This window comes from Macaca nemestrina, chromosome 1 (genome assembly GCF_043159975.1).
Source record: "Macaca nemestrina isolate mMacNem1 chromosome 1, mMacNem.hap1, whole genome shotgun sequence".
Classification (NCBI taxonomy): Eukaryota; Metazoa; Chordata; class Mammalia; order Primates; family Cercopithecidae; genus Macaca; species Macaca nemestrina.
This window is the reverse complement of record NC_092125.1, coordinates 144,354,634-144,378,167: the sequence shown is the minus strand read 5'-3', so window position 1 is coordinate 144,378,167 and position 23,534 is coordinate 144,354,634. Positions and strand designations below refer to the sequence as shown.

At 39.4% G+C, this 23,534-nt stretch overlaps 1 protein-coding gene and 1 pseudogene across 6 annotated transcripts in view; both read right to left on the bottom strand.

Moving 5' to 3' along the window:
* Positions 1 to 8,318: 8,318 nt before the first annotated feature.
* Positions 8,319 to 10,458, bottom strand: LOC105482817 (calpain small subunit 1 pseudogene; annotated as a pseudogene).
* Positions 10,459 to 12,798: 2,340 nt separating this feature from the next.
* LOC105482819 (guanylate-binding protein 6) overlaps positions 12,799 to 23,534 on the bottom strand; it is a 30,666-nt gene continuing 19,930 nt past the window's right edge. For all 6 annotated transcript variants that reach the window (XM_011743170.2, XM_011743166.3, XM_011743167.3 and 3 more), the window contains 6 exons: positions 22,713 to 22,993; positions 21,781 to 21,993; positions 20,764 to 20,866; positions 20,246 to 20,439; positions 19,072 to 19,270; positions 12,799 to 15,569 (listed from right to left, as the gene is read on the bottom strand). In XM_011743170.2, the coding sequence (XP_011741472.2) occupies positions 15,538 to 15,569; positions 19,072 to 19,270; positions 20,246 to 20,439; positions 20,764 to 20,866; positions 21,781 to 21,993; positions 22,713 to 22,993 (1,022 nt within the window). In that variant the 3' untranslated portion in view covers positions 12,799 to 15,537. The remainder of the gene's footprint in view (positions 15,570 to 19,071; positions 19,271 to 20,245; positions 20,440 to 20,763; positions 20,867 to 21,780; positions 21,994 to 22,712; positions 22,994 to 23,534) is intronic.

Sequence of the window (23,534 nt, the reverse complement as noted above, 5' to 3'; positions counted from 1 at the left end):
TGCTGCTGGCTTTGGTTTGCCAGTATTTTATTGAGGATTTTTGCATTGATGTTCCTCAGGAATATTGGTCTAAAATTCTCTTTTTTTGTTGTGTCTCTGCCAGGCTTTGGTATCAGGATGATGTTGGCCTCATAAAATGAGTTAGGGAGGATTCCCTCTTCTTCTATTGGTTGGAATAGTTTCAGAAGGAATGGTACCAGCTCCTCCTTGTACCTCTGGTAGAATTCAGCTGTGAATCCATCTAGTCTGGGACTTTTTTTGGTTGATAGGCTATTAATTATTGCCTCAATTTCAGAGCCTGCTATTGGTCTATTCAGGGATTCAACTTCTTCCTGGTTTAGTCTTGGGAGAGTGTAAGTGTCCAGGAAATTATCCATGTCTTCTAGATTTTCTAGTTTATTTGCATAGAGGTGTTTATAGTATTCTCTGATGGTAGTTTGTATTTCTGTGGGGTTGGTGGTGATATCCCCTTTATCATTTTTGTTGCGTCTATTTGATTCTTCTCTCTTTTCTTCTTTATTAGTCTTGCTAGCGGTCTATCAATTTTGTTGATTTTTTCAAAAAACCAACTCCTGGATTCATTGATTTTTTGGAGGGTTTTTTGTGTCTCTACCTCCTTCAGTTCTGCTCTGATCTTAGTTATTTCTTGCCTTCTGCTAGCTTTTGAATGTGTTTGCTCTTGCTTCTCTAGTTCTTTTAATTGTGATGTTAGAGTGTCAATTTTAGATCTTTCCTGCTTTCTTTTCTGGGCATTTAGTGCTATAAATTTCCCTCTACATACTGCTGTAAATGTGTCCTGGAGATTCTGGTATGTTGTATCTTTGTTCTCATTGGTTTCAAAGAACATCTTTATTTCTGCCTTCATTTCATTATGTACCCAGCAGTCATTCAGGAGCAGGTTGTTCAGTTTCCATGTAGTTGAGTGGTTTTGATTGAGTTTCTTGGTCCTGAGTTCTAGTTTGATTGCACTGTGGTCTGAGAGACAGTTGGTTATAATTTCTGTTCTTGTACATTTGCTGAGGAGTGCTTTACTTCCAATTTTGTGGTCAATTTTGGAATAAGTGCGATGTGGTGCTGAGAAGAATGTATATTCTGTTGATTTGGGGTGGAGAGTTCTGTAGATGTCTATTAGGTCTGCTTGGTGCAGAGATGAGTTCAATTCCTGGATATCCTTGTTAACTTTCTGTCTCGTTAATCTGTCTAATGTTGACAGTGGGGTGTTGAAGTCTCCCATTATTATTGTATGGGAGTCTAAGTCTCTTTGTAAGTCTCTAAGGACTTGCTTTATGAATCTGGGTGCTCCTGTATTGGCTGCATATATATTTAGGATAGTTAACTCTTCCTGTTGAATTGATCCCTTTACCATTATGTAATGGCCTTCTTTGTCTCTTTTGATCTTTGCTGGTTTAAAGTCTGTTTTATCAGAGACTAGGATTGCAACCCCTGCTTTTTTTTGTTCTCCATTTGCTTGGTAGATCTTCCTCTATCCCTTTATTTAGAGTCTATGTGTGTCTCTGCATGTGAGATGGGTCTCCTGAATACAGCAAACTGATGGGTCTTGACTATTCAGTTTGCCAGTCTGCATCTTTTAATTGGACCATTTAGTCCATTTACATTTAAGGTTAATATTGTTACGTGTGTACTTGATCCTGTCATTTTGATATTAACTGGTTATTTTGCTCGTTAGTTGATGCAGTTTCTTCCTAACATCAATGGTCTTTACATTTTGGCATGTTTTGGCAATGGATGGTACCGGTTGTTCCTTTCCATGTTTAGTGCTTCCTTCAGGGTCTCTTGTAAGGCAGGCCTGGTGGTGACACAATCTGTAAGCATGTGCTTATCTGTAAAGGATTTTATTTCTCCTTCACTTATGAAACTTAGTTTGGCTGGATATGAAATTCTGGGTTTAAAATTCTTTTCTTTAAGAATGTTGAATATTGGCCCCCACTCTCTTCTGGCTTGTAGAGTTTCTGCCGAGAGATCTGCTGTTAATCTGATGGGCTTCCCTTTGTGGGTAACCTGACCTTTCTCTCTGGCTACACTTAACATTTTTTCCTTCATTTCAACTTTGGTGAATCTGAAAATTATGTGTCTTGGAGTTGCTCTTCTTGAGGAGTATCTTTATGATATTCTCTGTATTTCCTGAATTTGAACGTTGGCCTGCCTTACTAGGTTGTGGAAATTCTCCTGGATGATATCCTGAAGAGTGTTTTCCAACTTGGTTCCATTTTCCCCCTCACTTTCAGGCACCCCAATCAGATGTAGATTTGGTTTTTTCACATAATTCCATACTTCTTGAAGGCTTTGTTCATTTCTTTTTCCTCTTTTTTCTTTAGACTTCTCTTCTCACTTCATTTCATTCATTTGATCCTCAATTGCTGATACTCTTTCTTCCAGTTGATCGAGTCAGTTACTGAAGCTTGTGCATTTGTCACGTATTTCTCGTGTCATGGTTTTTATCTCTGTCAGTTCATTTATGGCCTTCTCTGGATTGATTATTCTAGTTAGCCATTCTTCCATTCTTTTTTCAAGATTTTTAGTTTCTTTGTGCTGGGTACGTAATTCCTCCTTTTGCTCTGAGAAGTTTGATGGACTGAAGCCTTCTTCCCTCAACTCGTCAAAGTCATTCTCTGTCCAGCTTTGATCCGTTGCTGGAGATGAGCTGTCTTCCCTTGGAGGGGGAGATGCGCTTTTATTTTTTTAATTTCCAGCTTTTCTGCCCTGCTTTTTCCCCATCTTTGTGGTTTTATCTGCCTTTGGTCTTTGATGATGGTGATGTACTGATGGGGTTTTGGTGTGGGTGTCCTTCCTGTTTGTTAGTTTTCCTTCTAACAGTCAGGACCCTCAGCTGTAGGTCTGTTGGAGATTGCTTGAGGTCCACTCCAGACCCTGTTTGCCTGGGTATCAGCAGTGGAGGCTGCAGAAGATAGAATATTGCTGACCAGCAAGTGTACCTGTCTGATTCTTGCTTTGGAAGCTCCATCTCAGAGGTGTACCCTGTCGTGTGAGGTGTGGGGTGTCAGTCTGCCCCTAGTGGGGGATGTCTCCCAGTTAGGCTACTCAGGTGTCAGGGACCCACTTGAGCAGGCAGTCTGTCTGTTCTCAGATCTCAACTTCCGTGTTGGGAGATCCACTGCTCTTTTCTAAGCTGTCAGACAGGGTCGTTTGCGTCTGCAGAGGTTTCTGTTTTTTTTTTTGTTTGTTTGTTTGTTTTTTTTGGTTTAGCTGTGCCCTGTCCCCAAAGGTGGAGTCTACAGAGACAGGCAGGCCTCCTTGAGCTGCTGTGGGCTCCCCCCAGTTCGAGCTTCCCAGGGCTTTGTTTACCTACTTAAGCCTCAGCAATGGCGGGCACCCCTCCGCCAGCCTCGCTGCCGCCTTGCGGTTAGATCACAGACTGCTGTGCTAGCAATGAGGGAGGCTTTGCAGGTGTGGCACCCTCCCGGCCAGGTGTGGGATATAATCTCCTGGTGTGCCGTTTGCTAAAACCCTTGGTAAAGCACAGTATTGGGGTGGGAGTAACCTGATTTTCTAGGTGTTGTGTGTCTCAGTTCCCCTGGCTAGGAAAAGGGATTCCCTTTCCCCTTGCACTTCCCAGGTGAGGCGATGCCTTGCCCTGCTTCAGCTCTCGCTCGTCAGGCTGCAGCAGCTGACCAGCACCGATTGTCCGGCACTCCCTAGTGAGATGAACCCAGTACCTCAGTTGAAAATGCAGAAATCACCCATCTTCTTTGTCGCTGGTGCTGGGAGCTGGAGACTGGAGCTGTTCCTATTTGGCCATCTTGCTCCACCCCCCAAAGATAACAATTGTTGGCAAGATTTTTTTTTTTTCAATGGAGTCTTGCTCTGTTATACAGGCTGGAGTGCAGTGGTGTGATTTCAACTCACTGCACCCTCCACCTCCCGCGTTCTAGAGATTTTCCTGCCTCAGTTTCCTGAATAGCTGGGATTACAAGCATGCACCATCATGCCCAGCTAATTTTTGTATTTTTAGTAGAGATTGGGTTTTGTCATGTTGGCCAGACTGGTCTTGAACTCCTAACCTCAGGTGATCCACCCACCTTGGCCTCCCAAATTGCTGGGATTACAGGAGTGAGCCACTGTGCCTGGCCAACAAGAATATTTTTAAAAGATAACTTTGGTATGTTGTTTTTTGGGATGTAATTTTTGCAATGTAAATTGGTGCAGCCACTATGAAATCAATATGGAGGTTTCCTAAAAATTTAAAAATAGAACTACCATGTGATTCAGAAATCTTCTATTTATAAATCCAAATGAAATGAAATCAGTATTTTCAAAGAGATATCTGTACTTTCACATTTATATGTAAATAATTGTAAAATTTCATACTTATATTTAAATATGAAAGTACAGATATTTAAGCATATCCATATTAATTGCAGCATTATTAACAATAACCAAGATAATGGAAACTACCTAAATCCCCATCAATAGATAAATGCAAAAAGAGTGTATATATATAGATAGATACATAAAGTGTGTTTGTATGCACATATATACATATGTATACCTACACATGCATTTTATATATCTGTATATATTCACACATTTATATATATATGTGTGTGTGTATATAGATTCTCTCTATATATAGAATGTGTGTGTTTGAATATATATATACACACACACATACATTCAATCTTAAAAAAAGAAGGAAATCCTGCCATTTGCAACAACATGAATGAACACTGAGGTTATTGTCCTAAGTGAAATAAGCCAGACACAGAAAAACAAATACTGCATGATCTCACTTATTTGTGGAATCTAAAATAGCCAAACAAATAGTCAAACTCATAGCAACAGAGAGTAGAATAGTGTGGTTGCCAGGGGCTGGAGGTGGAAGAAACGGAGAGATGTTGGTTAAAGAGTACAAAATTTCATGCCGGGCGTGGTGACTCACGTCTGTAATCCCAGCACTTTCGGAGGCCGAGGCAGGCAGATCATAGGGTCAGGAGACTGAGACCATCCTGGCTAAGACGGTGAAACCCTGTCTCTAATAAAAATACAAAAAAAAAAAAAAAAAAAAAAAAAAGTTAGCCGGGCATGGTGGCGGGTGCCTGTAGTCCCAGCTACTCGGGAGACTGAGGCAGGAGAATGGCGTGAACCCGGGAGGTGGAGATTGCAGTGAGCCAAGATTGCGCCACTGTACTCCAGCCTGGGTGACAGAGTGAGACTTCGTCTCGAAAGAAAGAAAGAGAAAGGAAGGAAGGAAGGAAGGAAGGAAGGAAGGAAGGAAGGAAGGAAGGAAGGAAGGAAGGAAGGAGGGAGGGAGGGAGGGAGGGAGGGTGGGAGGGAGGGAAGGAAGGAAGGAAGGAAAGGAAGGAAGGGAAAGAAAGAGAAAGAAATTTCAGTTATGCAAGGCAAACTCTGGAGATGTACTGTACAGCAGTGTGACTATAATTAACAATATTTTATTAATTGTGACCTTGAATTTTGCTAAGAGGATAGATCTTAAGTGTTCTCACCCCACCTCAAAAAAAAAAAAAAAAGAGAATAGAAAAAAAAATAGTAACTATGTGAGGTGATGGCTATATTATTGGCTTAATTGTGGTGATCATTTCACAATGTATACATATATCAAAACATCAAGCTGCACACCTTAATTATATACAGTTTTATTTGTCAGTTTTACCTCACTAAAGCTGAAAAATAAACACAGAATTTCTAACTCCTGTTTGGACATAGATGAAGAGTAGAGAAATTCAGAAATGATTCCCAAATAAGTCTCGAACTAACACAAAAAAGAGAGAAATTGTTCATTTCATACATTCTTAGGAAGCTAAAAAGTTCATCTTAAAATGTTTACTGTAGGAAGAACACATACTTTCATAGAACCAGCACAGTCGAAAGTGTCTCAAAACCTTCCAGAATGCTCTGTGGGTAGTTGATTAGCTTTACCATATAAAATATAAACCTCACTCTCTTAATTCCAACCCTCAAATGTACCCTTCACGTGGTAGCTCGGAAAGTGGATGAGATGCTTTTCCTCATGCTCTGGGATTGGGTCAATACTTCTCTTTCCTAACAAGGCACTCTTATAAGCAACAGTACATTGTGAAAGCTGTGATGTGCTGCCTGGATCACAGGTGTCAGCTCTCTTAATGGGAAAGTCTTCCAGGGCAGACTTCCAATGACTGATCAGCACCAGGAATGAAGGCCTAGCACCCTTGTTCCAAAACAGGAAAAACCGAAAAAAGTCATTCCAGCTACAGAGCTCCGCGTGGAATTGACAGAGGGCAGGGATTGCGCTGGAGTCCAAACTCCGCTGTCTTGGCAACCTGCTTCTTTCTTAGTCACACAACATTAAATCCGAATGCATATATCTGGTCCCAGAGGTCTGGAACTGAGCTGCTTGACAAGTTCTTATCAAATTGAATCAAATCATTCACCACAGTGCCAAGAAATAAAAGCGTGTTTTACCTAATATACCATGATATCTAATCTTACCGAAAAGTGTGATTCAAACAGGCCAAATTTTGCCTCACTTGTTGGATTTCTAAGTTTCACAAATAGATCACAGCAGTTAAATTACAAGGATCATGAAGAGATTAGGAGAAAATCCAGAATGGAAAGAATCTGTCTGTGACACTTTGCCTTACCTTTTCCACATCGCCCAGATGATTAATGGGTAGAAAAAGTACTTAGAAAAGATGAATAAGGCCTAGTTTTTTATAGCACAAGATGGAGACTATAGTCAATAATAATTTTATTGTACATTTTAAAATAACTAAAAGAATGTAATTGGATTGTTTGCAAGACAGAGGACAAATGCTTGAGGGATGGATACTGCATTTACCATGATGTGATTATTACACATTGCATGCCTGTATTAAAGTATCTCATGTTCCCCACAAATATATACAACTACTCAGTACCGACAAAAATTAAAAATAAAAATTAAAAATATATATACATCAGAGATATTGGCCTGTAGTTTTCTATTTTTGATGTATGTTTCTATTTCTATTTTTGATGTCTTTCATCTGGTATCATGATGTGTCATAATACCAGCCTTGTAGAATGAATTTGAGGTATTCCCATTTCTTCTATTTTTTTTTTTAATAGTTTGAGTAGGATTGATATTAGTTTTTCTTTTAATGTTTGGTAAAATTAAGCAGTGAAGCTATTGAATGCCAGGCTTTATTTGCTGGGAGATTTTTTATTATGGCTTCAATCTCATTACTTATTATTGACTTATTTGGATTTTGGATTTCTTCATCTTGGTAAATTGTATTTGTCTAGGAATTTATCCATTTGTTCTAGGCTTTCCAAGTTATTGGCATATAGCTCCTTATAGCAGTCTCTAATGACCTTTTGAATTTCTGTGGTGTCCATTGTGATATCTCTTTTTTCATGTCTGATTTCATTTATTTGCATCTTCTCCCTGTTTTTCTTAGACTAATGGTTTGTCAATTTTATCTTTCAAGAAATCAACTTTGTTTTGTTAGTTTTTTGTATTTTTTTAATTTTCACGTCATTTATTTCTGCTCTGATCTTTCTTATTTTTTATGTCTACTAATTTTGGATTTGGTTTGCTTTTGCATTTCTAGTTTTTTAAGATACATTATTATGTTGTTTACTTGACATTTTTCTACTTTTTTGATATAGGTATGGTTTTCAATGATCACCTTATTATTCATTTCTATTTATAATTTCAATTTTTTAGGCTACTTTGTGGCCTAACATATTGTCTATTCTTGAGAATGATACACACGCTAAAGAGAAGAATGTGCATTGTACAGCTATTGGATGAAAAGTTTTTAAGTATCTGTTTGGTCTATAGTGCATTTGTTGTCTAGTGCAGATTAAATCTGATTTTTGTTATTGTTAATTTTCTGTCTAGAAGATCTGTCCAATGCTGAAAGTGGGGTGTTGAAATCTCCAGCTATTATCTCTTTAGAGCTAAAGAGAGAGATAGACCCCAATACATTAACAGCTGCCAATGTTGGTGCATATAGATTTACAGTTATGCTATTCTTTTGCTGAATTGACTCCATTATCATTATATATATAATTACCCTCTCTGTCTCTTCTTACAGTTTTTGTGTTGAAATTAGTTTTGTCTGATATAAGTATAGTTACTTTTGCTTTTTGTTGGTTTCCATTGGCATAGAGTATCTTTTCTATCCATTTATTTAATTTGATGTGTATTTTTATAGGTGAAGTGTGTTTCTTGTAGGCAACTGATCATTGGGGTTTGGTTTTTAAAATCCATTCAACCACTCTGTTTTCTTTCCTCCCTCCCTCCCTTCCTCCCTCCCTCCCTCCTTCCCTCCCTTTCTTCCTTCCTCTCTCTCTCTCTCTCTCTCTCTCTCTCTCCCTTTCTTTTTTTCATACATTTTTTCTTCCTCCTGGGCCTGGCAGGCTAGGAGCAGAATACAGACGAAAGCACTGGAACATGTGGGACTGGAATAGCCTGATGTTTGACTGCTTGGGTGGTAACTGTGAATGGGTGGACCAGGGTGTGTAGGGAGTGGAGTCGTCCTCCCAGAACTGAGAGAGGGCCCTTGGGGCATTCGAGCAATGCAAGTGTTGAGGTTGGCACAGGTACAAGAGTGAGGTTATGGCGTGAGAGTGAGATGGGTATGGTGGGGTGGGGTGACTGTTGGAAGAGTGTGTTAGCATGTTTTAGAGTTGGGGCCAATCAGGGCATGGCATGTTGGGGCACATTTGACCCTGGATGTTGACTGAGAAGCTGGGTGCCAAGGGCTGGAAGAACAAAAGGCCCATTTGTCAGCAGGACCCATGAAGATGTGACTGCAAATGGGATCAGCACTGGGAGAGGCTGAGGCTCCAAGGTGACTCCTGTAGTAAGGCAGTGAAGGGGCAGGCCTGGGTTTCCCATTTAGAAACATATTGTCAGCTGCAGCCACTCTTGAATATTCACTTGGAGGGGTCTAGTGTCATCTTTGTAAAGAGATTTCAAGGCTTGGAACGAAGCATCTGACCTGATCAAGCAGCTGATAAAGTTGTCAAAATCCATGTTCCCTCCTTCATCCAAATAGTGTCAGAATATTATGTTGTAGTCGTTCATTCAGGTGGAACCCTGCTGCCCCAAAGGCCCCTGCAAGTTCACTGCTGCAAATGGTTCCAGATCAGTCAACATCAAACTGCTTGTATATTGACTGTCACCTTTTGATGTTGTTCCACAGGTACTTGAATTCCTCAAAGTCCAGCTTGCCTGTGATGTCACTATCCATCATGGCTATCATGCTTTGACATGTATCAATGCCAAAACCAGGAGTCTTCAGTTCAGTCCTACTGATAACCTTGTTGAGAACATTCATCAGTTCTGCGCCGCTGACCTTGATGCCATCTCCAGCCAACTGGGCAAAGACTCTCCAGAAATGATGGACCTCCTCACTCTTGTTGGCCTCAGTGTTGGAGCAATGTGTGTGTGGAGGCAGGGGCTCTAGGTTGTGCTGTGTATCCACCTCCATGATGGAGATAATGATTCCACCTAGGAAGCACATGGCCACTCTGCCACCTCTTCTGCCTCTGCTGAAGAACTGATTGCCAGACCTCTGGGTGTGAGGAGACATGTTCCTAGTTAACTCATTCTTGAAGGGTGGAGGTGGCAGTGGCAGGAATGGGAGAGATGAAGACCTGGATAGGGGCCTGGGGAACGTGCTTGGAGGCCTGATCAGTGGAAGATCACTCTATGGCTTTTGATTGGAGAGTTTCGTCCATTCACATTCAATGTAATCATTGATAAGTAAGGACTTAATCTTGCTATTTTATGTGTTTTCCAGTAGTTTTGTGGTCTTTTCTTTCCTGTCTTCCTTTTAGCAAAGGTGATTTTTCGGGTGGTATGTTTTAATTTCTTGCTTTTTATTCTTTGTGTATCTGTTGTATGTTTTTTGATTTGAGGTTACAACGAGGTTTGCAAATAATATTTTATAACCTATTATTTCAAACTGATGACAACCCTGACTGCATAAACAAATAACAAACAAGCAAAGAGAAAATGAATAAAAATTCTATACTTTAATTTAATCTCCATGCTTTTCAAATTTTTGTTGTTTCTATTTATTATTATACTGTGTAATGCTTGAAAAGTTGTTATAGTTGTTATTTTAGATAGGTTTATCTTTTAGTCTCCCTACTTGCAATATGAGGAGTTTACACACCACAATTATGGTGATGTAATATTGTTTTTTTCCCCTGTGTACTTGCTACCACCAGTGAGTTTTGTACCTTCAGTTGATTTTTTTTTATTGCTCATTAATGTCCTTTTCTTTCAGATTGAAGGAATCCCTTTAGCATTTCTTGTAAGACAGGTCTGTTATTGATGAAATACTTCAGCTTTTGTTTGTCTGATATTATAAAATGGACTCATTGAAAAAATTATACATGGGATAATTTTATAGTATTATTTGCAATGAATCATTTCTCTTTATTGTACATTATTCTAAATATAAATTGAAAGTAGTTCATAAATAGATCTTTGGCTTCCTATACTTTTAAAACATGGATTTCCCAGTTTGAATTTTCAATAATAATCTCAGAAAACACCCATATGATTTCCCAATGTTAAAACAAATTGATTTTGTTGAAATAAGTCCTATTTTTGTTTGTTTTTTAATTTAAATTGATTAGGAATAATACAAAGGGATCTGGGGATATGATTTTTCCTCAAAATATAAATTATTTCCAATCTTCCAGATAGAATCTGTTAAGAATCTGATCAAAAAACCCCACATTATACCAAATTATAGGCTCTTGATGGCAGTAAAACCATAAGCCAAATCTGGAATTCTGGTATGGTTTGAAGATGTCTAATTCTATTTTCCTGATCTTCAAGTCCCTTTTTGTCAAGCCCTAATCTCATTTCCAGTCTATCTTTCATTTCAACACACCTATTCAGTGCTTCAGGCAAATGGAATAATTCTACAGTACCTTTAGTAAGACCTACACTTTCTAACATATCTGACTTGGCTTATGCTGGTCTTTCCTCTTGAATGGTCCCTTTATCTCTACAATTACACCTTGTATAACTTTTTAAAAGACCAGTTATTTTAAGCCTAGGGCTATTTTTTATGGTCATAGTCTCTTCTTGTTCTGAACTCACAGAGTACTTGTTCCCATTTATTGGAATTACCACATTTTCTTTTACATTGTAGTTTTTCATAACATTTCTGGCAAACATTATCACCCTGGTTGCATTTATAGTTTTACTTCTTTATTTCCCTCACCAAAAAGTCATCTTTATGAGGGCAGAGACTGGTATATTGAATCATACATAAAATAAAATTCAGTGCCTGGCATTTAGTGGATGAACAATAAACACTTGTTGGGTTTAATTCATAGCATTTTTATCCTCAATACAGCCCATAACTGATAAAAATTTGCTAAAGAAATGCTTATCCACATCTGAAGTTTGAACTTAAGACTGTCTTCAAAAATACGTGTTTTTTGTCCCATTATCTAGCTGTATATAGCCTAGCTGAAATAGCAAGTGAACAAATGAAAGAACGAAGAGTAGATGCCTAAATCTCTTGCTGCCATATACTTTCTAGATTGATTGCAAGAACGACTTGTGGATTTTTGCACTGATAGTGCTTTCGAATGGGCACTTTGTCACAACACCATGAGTACCATCACTCACCAGGCTCAGGAGAAGCTGTGGCATCCTTCTAGGACCTGAACCACCATGATTTATTGATTTTACAGGAGTGGCAACTAAGACTGTTCCTCTTTCCTATAACTCAAAATCAAGATTGGAGATAAGAGGATACAAGGCCAAAGAGAAGTTCATAAAACTCATTTCTAAGTGATATTTGGAAATTGCGGGATAGGGTACTTATCTTTCCTTAGATAAGGTCTATCTATGTGGTTGAACTAACAAAGCTAACCAGGGCACGATCCTCACTTAGAGTGGAGGAGAAAACTTCACTGAGTTTGGAATTTCTTTTTAGCTTAGTTTAAATTGTATGGGATTTTGTGCTGTAACTGAAGATAGTTCAATGCCCCACTACCAGAGATGACTATCTGAAGGATGTTTTAAAACTGATTCTAGGTGACAGAGCATGACCTTGGTGGTAGAAAATTCAATAGGAGGTGGGAATCAACCTAAAAATTTGATGTCAATTTTTAAGATTGATCAAAGCCTGTTTCAGTGGTGATTTCTGGTTGTTGAAAGGTGATTGATAATTTATTTTCATGGGTTATGATTCCTTGAGAAACTCCAGCAGCTTGAGTTTGAACACATTAAGGAAATTTGGGCCCGATGTTGGATCAAGTGATTTTAGGCCAATTAGTACCATGAAATTTGTACCATATCCAGGTTATAATCAGTGTTATAACTTCTTAAGTCTCATATACATATATTCCTTATTAAATACTTTTTCTATTCTATATCAAGAAAAATAACTACAGTCATCCCTCAGCATACATAGAGAATTGGTTCTAGGACCACTGTGGATAATCCATGCAAAATCCTTGCATACCCAAGTCCAGCAGTGGCCCTGCAGAATTCGTGTATACCAAAAGATGGCCCTCCATATACGTGGGTTTCACATTCCTCAAACAGTATATTTTCATACTGTGTTTACTTGAAAAAAATCCATGGTAAGTGAACTCAAAGTTCAAACCCACGTTGTTCAAGGGTCAACTGTAATCAGATTGGAAGTTGCTAAGCACAGAATAACAATGAAATAAAATAAACTACTTTCAAAAACATATACTTACAGCATATTTTGCTAGAGCCTAGTTACATCTTTCAGAGAGAGAATATTTATACTTTCAAAAGTCAAGAAAAAAATAGACATATTCTTCCAGTAAGACAATACAAATCTTTATTTTGTATTTCTCATGTTATCACCTTCTTCATTCTTTAACACTATCTAATAAAAGGTTAATTCTCTAAGAAAGGTCTGGCCCTCAACTGGTTCCTGGGACATAAAGGGTAGGCCCTTAGAACAACCAGCCTTATAATAAATGTTTGGACATGTTGAGGGCTTGGGCCATACCGGGTACTTTATGCTAAAAATGTGATTTATGGTGGCGGTCTTAGGATATACCACACCAGTTTGACCTCTGAAGAGGCAGGAGTCTGAGCAAATAAGATCAGCCACATGGGCACCCCATTCCTACATGACTGCCCTCTAATAAAAACACTAAAGTTTGTGTGACCATCCCTGGTTGACATGTGTCACACATTATTTGTGAGAGAATTAAATAATGTCTGTGCAACTCTCAAGGGAGAACACAAATGCAAGCCTATGCTTGGTGTCAGACTCTGGTCCATGTCCCTTTTGTTTTTGTTGGTTTCAATTTGTAGCTGTTCAATGTAATGAGCTGTAACTGTGAGCATAACATTTTTCCTGAGTTCCATGTCTTTATTTTTTAATATTTTTAAATTATACTTTAAGTTCTAGGGTACATGTGTACAACATGCAGGTTTGCTACATATGTATATGTGTGCCATGTTGGTGTGCTGCACCCATCAACTCATCATTTACATTAGGTATATCTACTAATGCTATCCCTCCCCCTTCCCCGACCCCAGACAGGCCCCGGTGTGTGATGTTCCCCTTCCTGTGCCCAGGTGTAATCATTGTTCAATTCCCACCTATGAGTGAGAACATGAAGTGTTTGTTTTTCTGTTCTTACGATAGTTTGCTGAGAATGACGGTTTCCAGCTTCATCTATGTCCCTACAAAGGACATGAACTCATCCTTTTATATGGCTGCATAGTATTCCATGATATATATGTGCCACATTTTCTTAATCCAGACTATCAATGATGGACATTTGGGCTGGTTCCAAGTCTTTGCTATTGTGAATAGTGCTGCAATAAACATACATGTGCATGTGTCTTTACAGCAGCATGATTTATAATCCTTTGGGTATATACCCAGTAATGGGATTTCTGGCAAATGGTATTTCTAGTTCTAGATTCTTGACGAATCACCACACTGCCTTCCACAATGGTTGAACCAGTTTACAGTCCCACCAACAGTGTAAAAGGGTTCCTATTTCTCCACATCCTCTCCAGCACCTGTTGTTTCCTGACTTTTTAATAATCGCCATTCTAACTAGTGTGAGATGGTATCTCATTGTGGTTTTGATCTGCATTTCTCTGATAGCTAGTGATGATGAGCATTTTTTAATGTGTCTGTTGGCTGCATAAATGTCTTTTTTTGAGAAGTGTCTGTTCATATCCTTCATCTACTTTTTGATGGGGTTGTTTGTTTTTTTCCTGTAAGTTTGTTTGAGTTCTTTGTAGATTCTGGATATTAGCCGTTTGTCAGATAAATAGATTGCAAACATTTTCTTCCATTCTGTAGGTTGCCTGTTCACTCTGATGGTAGTTTCTTTTGCTGCTCAGAAGCTCTTTAATTTAATTAGATCCCATTTGTCAATTTTGGCTTTTGTTGCCATTGCTTTTGGTGTTTTAGACATGAAGTCCTTGCCCATGCCTATGTCCTGAATGGTATTGCCTAGGTTTTCTTCTAGGGTTTTTATGGTTTTAGGTCTGACATTTAAGTCCTTAATCCATCTTGAATTAATTTTTGTACAAGGTGTACGGAAGGGATCCAGTTTCAGCTTTCTACGTATGGCTAGCCAATTTTCCCAGCACCATTTTTTAAATAAGGAATCCTTTCCCCATTTTTGGTTTTTGTCAGGTTTTTCAAAGATCAGATGGTTGTTGATATGTGGTATTATTTCTGAGGGCTCTGTTCTGTTCCATTGGTCTATATATCTCTTTTGGTACCAGTACCATGCTGTTTTGGTTACTGTAGCCTTGTAGTATAGTTTGAAGTCAGGTAGCGTGATGCCTCCAGCTTTGTTCTTTTTGCTTAGGATTATCTTGGCAATGTGGGCTCTTTTTTGGTTCCATATGAACTTTAAAGCAGTTTTTTCCAATTCTGTGAAGAAAGTCATTGGTAGCTTGATGGGGATGGCATTGAATCTATAAATTATCTTGGGCAGTATGGCCATTTTCACGATATTGATTCTTCCTATCCATGAGCATGGAATGTTCTTCCATTTGTTTGTGTCCTCTGTTATTTCATTGAGCAGTGGCTTGTAGTTCTCCTTGAAAAGGTCCTTCACATCCCTTGTAAGTTGGATTCCTAGGTATTTTATTCTCTTTGAAGCAATTGTGAATGGGAGTTCACTCATGATTTAGCTCTCTGTTTGTCTCTTATTGGTGCAGAAGAATGCTTGTGATTTCTGCACATTGATTTTATATCCTGAGAGTTTGCTGAAGTTGTTTATCAGCTTAAGGAGATTTTGGGCTGAGATGTTGGGGTTTTCTAAATATACAATCATGTCATCTGCAAACAGAGACAATTTGACTTCCTCTTTTCTTAATTGAATACCGTTTATTTCTTTCTCCTCCCTGATTGCCCTGACAGAACTTCCAACACTATATTGAATAGGAGTGGTGAGAGAGGGCATCCCTGTCTTGTGCCAGATTTCAAAGGGAATTCTTCCAGTTTTTGCCCATTCAGTATCATATTGGCTGTGGATTCCAATCAACAGAAAAAGAGAGAATCCTCCCAACTCATTTTATGAGGACAGCATCATCCTGATACCAAAGCCTGGCAGAGATACAATAAAAAAAGAGAATTTTAGACCAATATCCCTGATGAACATTGATGTGAATATCCACAATAAGACACTGACAAACTGAATCCAGTAGCACATCAAAAAACTTATCCACCACAATCAAGTGGGCTTCATACCTGGGATAAAAGACTGGTTCAACATACGCAAATCAATAAATGTAATCCAGCATAAACAGAACCAAAGACAAAACCACATGATTATCTCAACAGATGCAGAAAAGGCCTATGACAAAATTCAACAGCGCTTCATGCTAAAAACTCTCAATAAATTAGATACTGATGGGATGTATCTCTGAGTTCCATGTCTTCTAAAGAGTCATTGATCCTGAGGATGGCCTTGGGGTCTCTTGATCCCACTTTGCTGTCAAAATGGGATTCACTAGAATGTCTCTGAATCATTGAAACATGCCAAAAGCATGCTCAGAAAAGGAAGGATGAGTGGTGCTTATAAGGTGTTCTTATTGTGCCCCGACTGAATAGTGTCTTAGTCTTCTTGAACTATAGTCCTTAGATAACATTGAATGAGATTCTTATTATAAGCATCAAAGCTATCTGAAATAGATCTATCCAGTTTTGAAAGTATCAGATTTGACCTGATGTGAAATATCAGATATTGAAAGCTCTAAAATTGTCTTCATTTCTTTACAGATCTGGGTGAATCACTCTATAAAGCACAGAGAAAAATTCTTTGATACAGTTTTATAGAGACTGTGATACATGAAGTTACAGATTTGTGTGAGCTCATAGATTTGTCTGAGTCACTGCATAAAGCAGAGAAAAAAAAATTCCATCTTTGGCCCAGTTTCACAGAGACTGTAAGACATGAGTTCGAGAGTACACTGTACCAGGAAAATTTCTTTTCTTCTCATAGCTTGTATTGTATTGTATTGTATTGTATTGTATTTTATATTATTTTTTGAGACAGAGCCTCGCTCTGTCACCCAGGTTCTGTTGCCCAGGCTGGAGTGCAATGGCACAATCTTGGCTCACAGCAACCTCTGTCTCCCAGGTTCAAATGATTCTCCTGCCTTAGCCTACAGTGTAGCTGGGATTACAGGCATGTGCCACCACACTTGGTTAATTTTTGTATTTTTAGTAGAGACAGGGTTTCATCATGTTGGCCAGGCTGGTCTCAAACTCCTGACCTCAAGGGATCTACTTGCCTCAGCCTCCCAAGTTGCTGAGATTATAGGCGTGAGCCACTGCACCTGGCCTCATAGCCTTTAAATCACCTCAGAGACCTTAACCTGGTGTCGAGAATTCAAACAACTTATTACCACTGATCTCTGGGAAGTTCATGAGATTTTGCCAATTGAAAATAATCATTCATGCATCATCCTATTGTTTTTATAAAAGAAGCTTCTTTAGCACATCCTATGTCTGAACATACTCCCAAGGGGATGGACAGAAAAATGAGCAAGGTATCTGTCTTCAAGCAAACCTTATCTTTTAATTTGAACAAATACTATATTGCAATAAGTTCATGTGGGCCAAGACTATATTTATAACCTGGAGGCCCTAACTTCCTATTTTAACAGGTATTTTATGATGACTTTCCATGATCTGGGTACCATGGGCAACTTGGATCCAGATTCCAAGGGTCCTTGAAATATTTGAGTGTTTGTATTTCCCTAGTATATGGGTATCCAGTAAATGGCTCCAGAGGTTTCCTAGGGGGAGAACTTGGGAAATCATTATCATTTATTTGGGTCCTGGAGTTGCAGTGTCCTTTTCCTGGGGTACTGCCCTCCACTCCAGCTGAGTTCAGGGTCTGAAATTAGCTCAGATCAAGGCTATGGATGTGACACTTTATCGGGGCTACCTCTCAACCTCCTGGTAGACAGCATTTATTTCACTTGATTGTTTTCTCTCCTTTCCATTTAACCCTATGGCTGGTCCACTGTATTGGCCATCTACAGAATTATGTCATTCATTCAGGCCTAGCTGTCTGCCACTCATTACTGTAAGTGAATCTTCTTAGATTCTAACAATGAAGGGTCAACACCAGGCCTCTATGTGTCTGGGTCTATCATCCCCCATCAGGGTGTTCGGTTCTGGAAAGGCACATTGTCCTTTCTATCTGAGGCTACTGCAAAGAGACCACTACTGACAAGGTTGGCAGGATCCCTGTTATCACTGCTTAATCTTAATGTTTGGTAATTTATGCTTCTAACACCTTAAAACTTGAATTCAGAGAAAGGAAGTAGAGGCTACTATAGCTGAGATTTCAAAGGCCACAGAAAAGTGTATGCCTTAGTCTCAAAACAAATAGAAGCAATCGGAAAACCAGGCCAAAAGGAAAACAAGAATAGGATTCAATTTTTTTTGCATTCTAGTACTCAGATCTTAGTCTTAGACCCCTCATTGGGTTGGCTGATAGAATTCCTAGAAGCAACAAGCAATTTCATCATCTGATAGCCAATTTCACCATTTTTTTTATTGTTATCATTATTAGCATTGTCTCTTACATTTTCTTATTTATTTCTGAATAGGTAAAATAAGATTTCCTTACAAAATTCAAGAGTTTAAAGTGAAGAGTATGTGGTACTTCAACCTCTACATTCACCTGGTTCTTCCCAGAAGGAGCTAATAATAATAGATTTTCATTAATCTTTCCAGAGATATATTTGCATGCTTGTATATAATAATTGCATTTTTTCATTGGTGATAAGATAATCTACGTTGCTTTACAACTTGTTTTTTTTGTTTTGTTTTTTCATTTTACAATATCTCTTCAAGACCATTCTTTACTGGTATAAAGAGAGCTTCACTGTCAATTTGTTTACTGGCTATATAGTATTCCAGTACATGCACATACTAAAATTTATCTTACCAATCTTATGTGAAGGACATTCAAGTACATTCCAATATTTTGCCATTAAAAGCAATGGCCCAGTGGATCTCTGGTATGTAAATGATTTTTCAAAATTATATTTCCTAAAAGTGAACATAGTTTTTCAAAGTGTGTATGGATCTGTTCTATCTCATGTGGGCCAGGCACTGATATCCTCTAACAAGCACCTTTTATGTTTAAAACTTTGCTAAATGAGGGCCGGTCGTGGTGGCTCATGCCTGTAATCCCAGCACTTTGGGAGGCCGAGGCGGGTGGATCATTTGAGGCCAAGAGTTCGAGACCAGCCTGGCCAACACGGTGAAATCCCGTCTCTACTAAAAATACAAAAATTAACGCAGTGTGGTGGTGTGCACCTATAATCCCAGCTACTAGGGAGGCTGAAGCAGGAGAATCTCTTGAACCCAGGAGGCAGAGGATGCAGTGAGCCGAGATTGCACCACTGCACTCCAGCCTGGGCGACAGAGTAAGACTCTCTGAAAAAAAAAAAAAAAAAAAAAAAAACTTTGCTGAATGAAAATGAAAAACATACAGATCAGGATCAAAAATAGTGCAAAGCATATATGTATGATCTATAATATCCTTAATAGAGGAACTCATGCTATTTAAAGAGCGAACTCACACCTTTGACAACCTGACCAATTAATTTAGCAGGACCAGACAATATTGAAGGTAGCTCATTGACAAGTTTGTCCAAGGTATGCGCAATCCAGGAAGTATCATCATTTTCTGTAGTATCAATCATATGTTTTAGTTGATTTATCTCTGCATTCATCTCCTCACATTTCTTCTTAAATCCTTCATCAAGCAAATCTTTCTGGACCTAAAGAAAATGTAGGAAGGAAAGTAAATTTTTAAAAATCCCTATTCTCTTAAGACTTACATTTTGTATTTAAGACCTGTGTGAAACTTCCTTTATTTTACTCCTAAAAACATTTTATCAATGATTAGAGGAGAATTTGGACTTAGACATTGTGAGGAAGCATAGTTTACAACTTTACTAATATTCACCCACATTATGGTTTTGCTATGGTGCTAACTCAGGTATGAGGACAAATTCTACATGCTCCTGCCCAAAAGATGCCAGTTGGGAGGTAGTCATTGGTCTGATTGCATAAATTCTCAGTCCCAATTGGGCAGCATGGTCACCCATATTGTAGGAATGAAAGGAACTTATAAGCTGATGCAGAAATCCCTTATGAGAGAACTTTCAGATGGACAACGCAAGAATTCTCCCTACACTGTGTGCTAATTTGGGCAGGCTACCCACACAGGGTAACAACTGCAGCAAGTTTCCCTTTCCTGTCCTTTTAAGTCCGGAAATTTCTGAGAGTTGTACGTCAGCATAGATCCACCTCAGGGTGTTTGGGTGGTAGTAGAGCTCCTGGTAATATGTGCTTGGTGAAGGAAACCAGTTGCCGTTCACATCAAATACACTGTGTGGAATGTATGTTTAACCTCTTGAGATTACTTTTAAAATCTCCCCAAACAGCAGCTCCAACCGTATTTATATTCCCCAAGGACTTGTAGGGATCATAGTCAACCTCACCTCTCCAGAATCTAAGTATAGAGAATATAGAGAAGAATTCCAAGTCTTACTGAAACAATAAAACACACACACACACAGACACAGACACACACACACACACACACACAGAAGGATTCAGGGCTTTTAGTGACTCCCAAGCAGCAAATGGTGATGTGCTTCCTTCCAAGATGCTGCTGTAACCTTCACCAGCCCTTCCTGAGGTACCTGGGCAAGGACCGTCTGGCCTGCTGAGGCCAAGGGCAGACTTACCTTCAGCTTGTGCTCCAGCATCATATTCTGCTCTCTCAGGAGGTGTTCTCTCTCCATCTGCAGCTTCTCCTTCAGCTGGGCTATGTTTTCCTTGAGACTCTTCTCTTGAGCCTCCATCTGTTGCTGCTGCTCCTGTAATTTCTGTTTTAAAAGTTCCTGTTCCTTCTCAGCTGCCTCCTTCTTGGCCCGATCCACTGCTCCATGAAGGTATTAGAAAGAGAAGAAAATAATAGGTGAAGATTCATCTCCACTTTTCTGAGCTCAGAGACTAAACCAAATCTGAAAGGCAGGGTGAGAAATCACAGAATTTACCCAGGTCCACACCATTAAGAGCACATTTGAGAATGTGATGGGAAAGGCTCTGCCTGTCTGGCTGAGGTACAATCATAGCTCCCCCTGTTATTTTCAGATTTAGCAGAGTGTGTGCTCCACACAAGAGGAAATTCCTCATTTTGGATCTGTTAGAGGGCATTGTATAAACATAGCCCTCCTGCTGTCAGCTGAGCCCTGCCCCATACCTGCTACTGCCTTCTCTCTATCAGTGAGGGCTTTATCCGACTGCAAGATGGATTTCTCTATCACCACCTGTGACTCCAGGAACCTCTGGAAGACCTCTTTTGCCTATGGAAGCAAGAAACAGCACTTAGATTTCTTTGAAAATCGATGTTCTGGGTATTAGTGTTGCAAAAATAATTATGGTCTTGTAACTTTTGCTTGATGCCTAAAATTCTAAAGTGGCCCCCTACAAAGTGTGCAGGCTCTTAAGTGTGACCAGAGCCCCTCCTCAACTCCTGCTTCCTGTCTCCCTCCCGTGCCTCTCCCACAGCTATAATATCTCCCTGTACCTGCTTTGGGTTCTGACCAGGCAGAACTATGTGCACAGGTGTACAAACTCCCAATCTCTGATGCTTATATATGGTTGTCTTCCAGTATGCAATGCTGCCTCTAATCTATGCTCTTGCTTTCTCCTGCCACTTGCTGGCTACAACGTTAGGCAAGTTATATAATCATCCTTGGGTATAAATTCAGATCTGCAAAATTTCCAAAATAAGGGTGCTTCTTAAAGTCATTAGGAAGATGAAATTAAAATGTCTAGGGAAGAGTTTAACAATACACTGTAGGTAATAATAGCTCATTGTGAGTTAGTTGTATTACCATCACCTAGGTGGTGGTAATAAACACCAGGTAGGTAGCCCATTTTCCACAGGTCCATAAATATCATTACTCTGTGTGCAATTGTCTATTTATTTCATACTCTCATTTTTATCAACTTTGAATGCAAAGATTCTACTTTAACCACACAAATCACCAGCTCTTGGCACATGGCTAATTGTCGTTCTGTCTCTCCTGGATTTCTGATACTATATTCTCTGTTTGGGGATGAAAATTTTTATTCTAAGAAATAAACAATAAATAGTGGACATTGAAAGCTAAGGCGTTATGCTATCCCTCTGCCCTCTTATTACCCACGGCTGGTGCCAAAGACTCCATTCACTCTATCCTATAAACTTCCCCATGTTCCCCTTATTCCTCACCTTTACTCCTTTCCTGGGGACTTGCCAATAGTCCTGTTCAATCTTTTTCTTTGTTTCCATGTAGAGCTTGTGCCCTCCAGGAACAGAGAAACTTCCTGCTGAGATACTTTCCATTAGGCCCTTTGAGAGCTCATTGAGTTTAGCCTGGCAGCACTGAACAGAGGACTCTTCATTCTGCAGCAAGAACTCCCCCTTCTTATTCATTGTGATTTCCTGCAAGGGAAATGTAGAGAGATGTCACCAGAAGAAACATATGGAGGAGATGAAATTCTGAAGAATCTGGTAGAAGAGTCAATCTAACTGTGGTCCTCATGAGAAAAACTTTCTAGTGGAGTAGATGTGGAATCAGAAACACAAAATTTCATATATTCACAATGCTAAAAATTCTATTCAAGGCTATGGAAAAGTTCATTAACCTTCCTGAGCTTCAGGTTCTTCATCGGTGACATGATGGGACTACATCCCATAATCTCTATGGTTTGTTGCAGCGGTAGCATCCTGTGCTCCTGTCCTCAGTGGTACAAGGATACAAGAAGGAGCAATGTAAGTTAAACAATGGCCCGGAATGAAGATCTGGTAAGAGAATCTTTGTTTCCTGGGAAAGGTAGACTATGCACAGAAAAATTGCACCGCTCAGGGATGACTTGTGCGTGTTCAGAGCAGGCCAGGAATCCTTAGAAGTGTTCACTTAAGGAGGATCTTAAGGGATCTGTATTGATTTTTACCTCAGTTATCAGAAGGTTTTCTGGTTAAGTGCTTAAGGTTTGGGGAGATAAAAGATGGATATGTAGTCTTTTGAAACTCTATCCCTCATGAGAATCCATGATAAGTTATTCCTCAGTGACAGATGAGCATTGGTGTCAATAAAGGCAAGTATAGGCTTCATTCTTCAAGGGGAAGGATGATGAACAGTAATGACTAAGGCAAATTACCACAAGCTTCTTCTGGAATTCCTGGTTTTCATCCTTGAAGGAGTGCTCCATGAAGACTGCAATGGCTTCCCTCTCACAGGCCGCATGCACGTCCAGCAGCTCCTGGAGCGTGTCTGTGGGGAGCTTCACTCGCTGGGCCATCTGCTGGCTGTAGTGGTCGGCTGCCCTCTGCATGGCAGCTGAGTTCTCACGCTGGGCCAGAGTTATCACTGCATTCTCCAGACAAGGCACCGCTCCACTGTTGATGGCATCTACGTAAGTCACTGCCAGAGTTCCTAGACCTAAATGGACCAGGAGATTTAGGGGCTAAATATGAAATTAAAGCTCAATGGGATCCTAGGCTACATTTCTGAGAACACACACATGCATGCACACACACGCATGTGCACACATACAAACACATACACCCACATCCCTATCTCTTTCTGCTATTATCACTTTTATTTTCATAATGACTCTTCATTTTTATGGATCATCAGTCTACAGTGCTAAAAAATTTAAATATCTACTTTTATCTAACATACTAGAGGGTATACAGGAAGTACAAATTCTCATTTAAAGATTATAAGAAAGGTAGTTTACCCAGATAAAATGATGCAGGGCAAATCATATCGCATTTATTCCTAATTCGGAAGCTACCAATGTATTTTCAGGGAATTATGGGCTAATATTTATTTATTTCTAGACTTTTTTTTTGAGGCCCAGGCTGGAGTGCAGTGGTGTGATGTTGGCTCACTGCAACCTCCGCCTCCGAGGCTCAAGTGATTCTCCTGCCTCAGCCTCCTAAGTAGCTGGGACTACAGGCATGTACCACCATGCCCA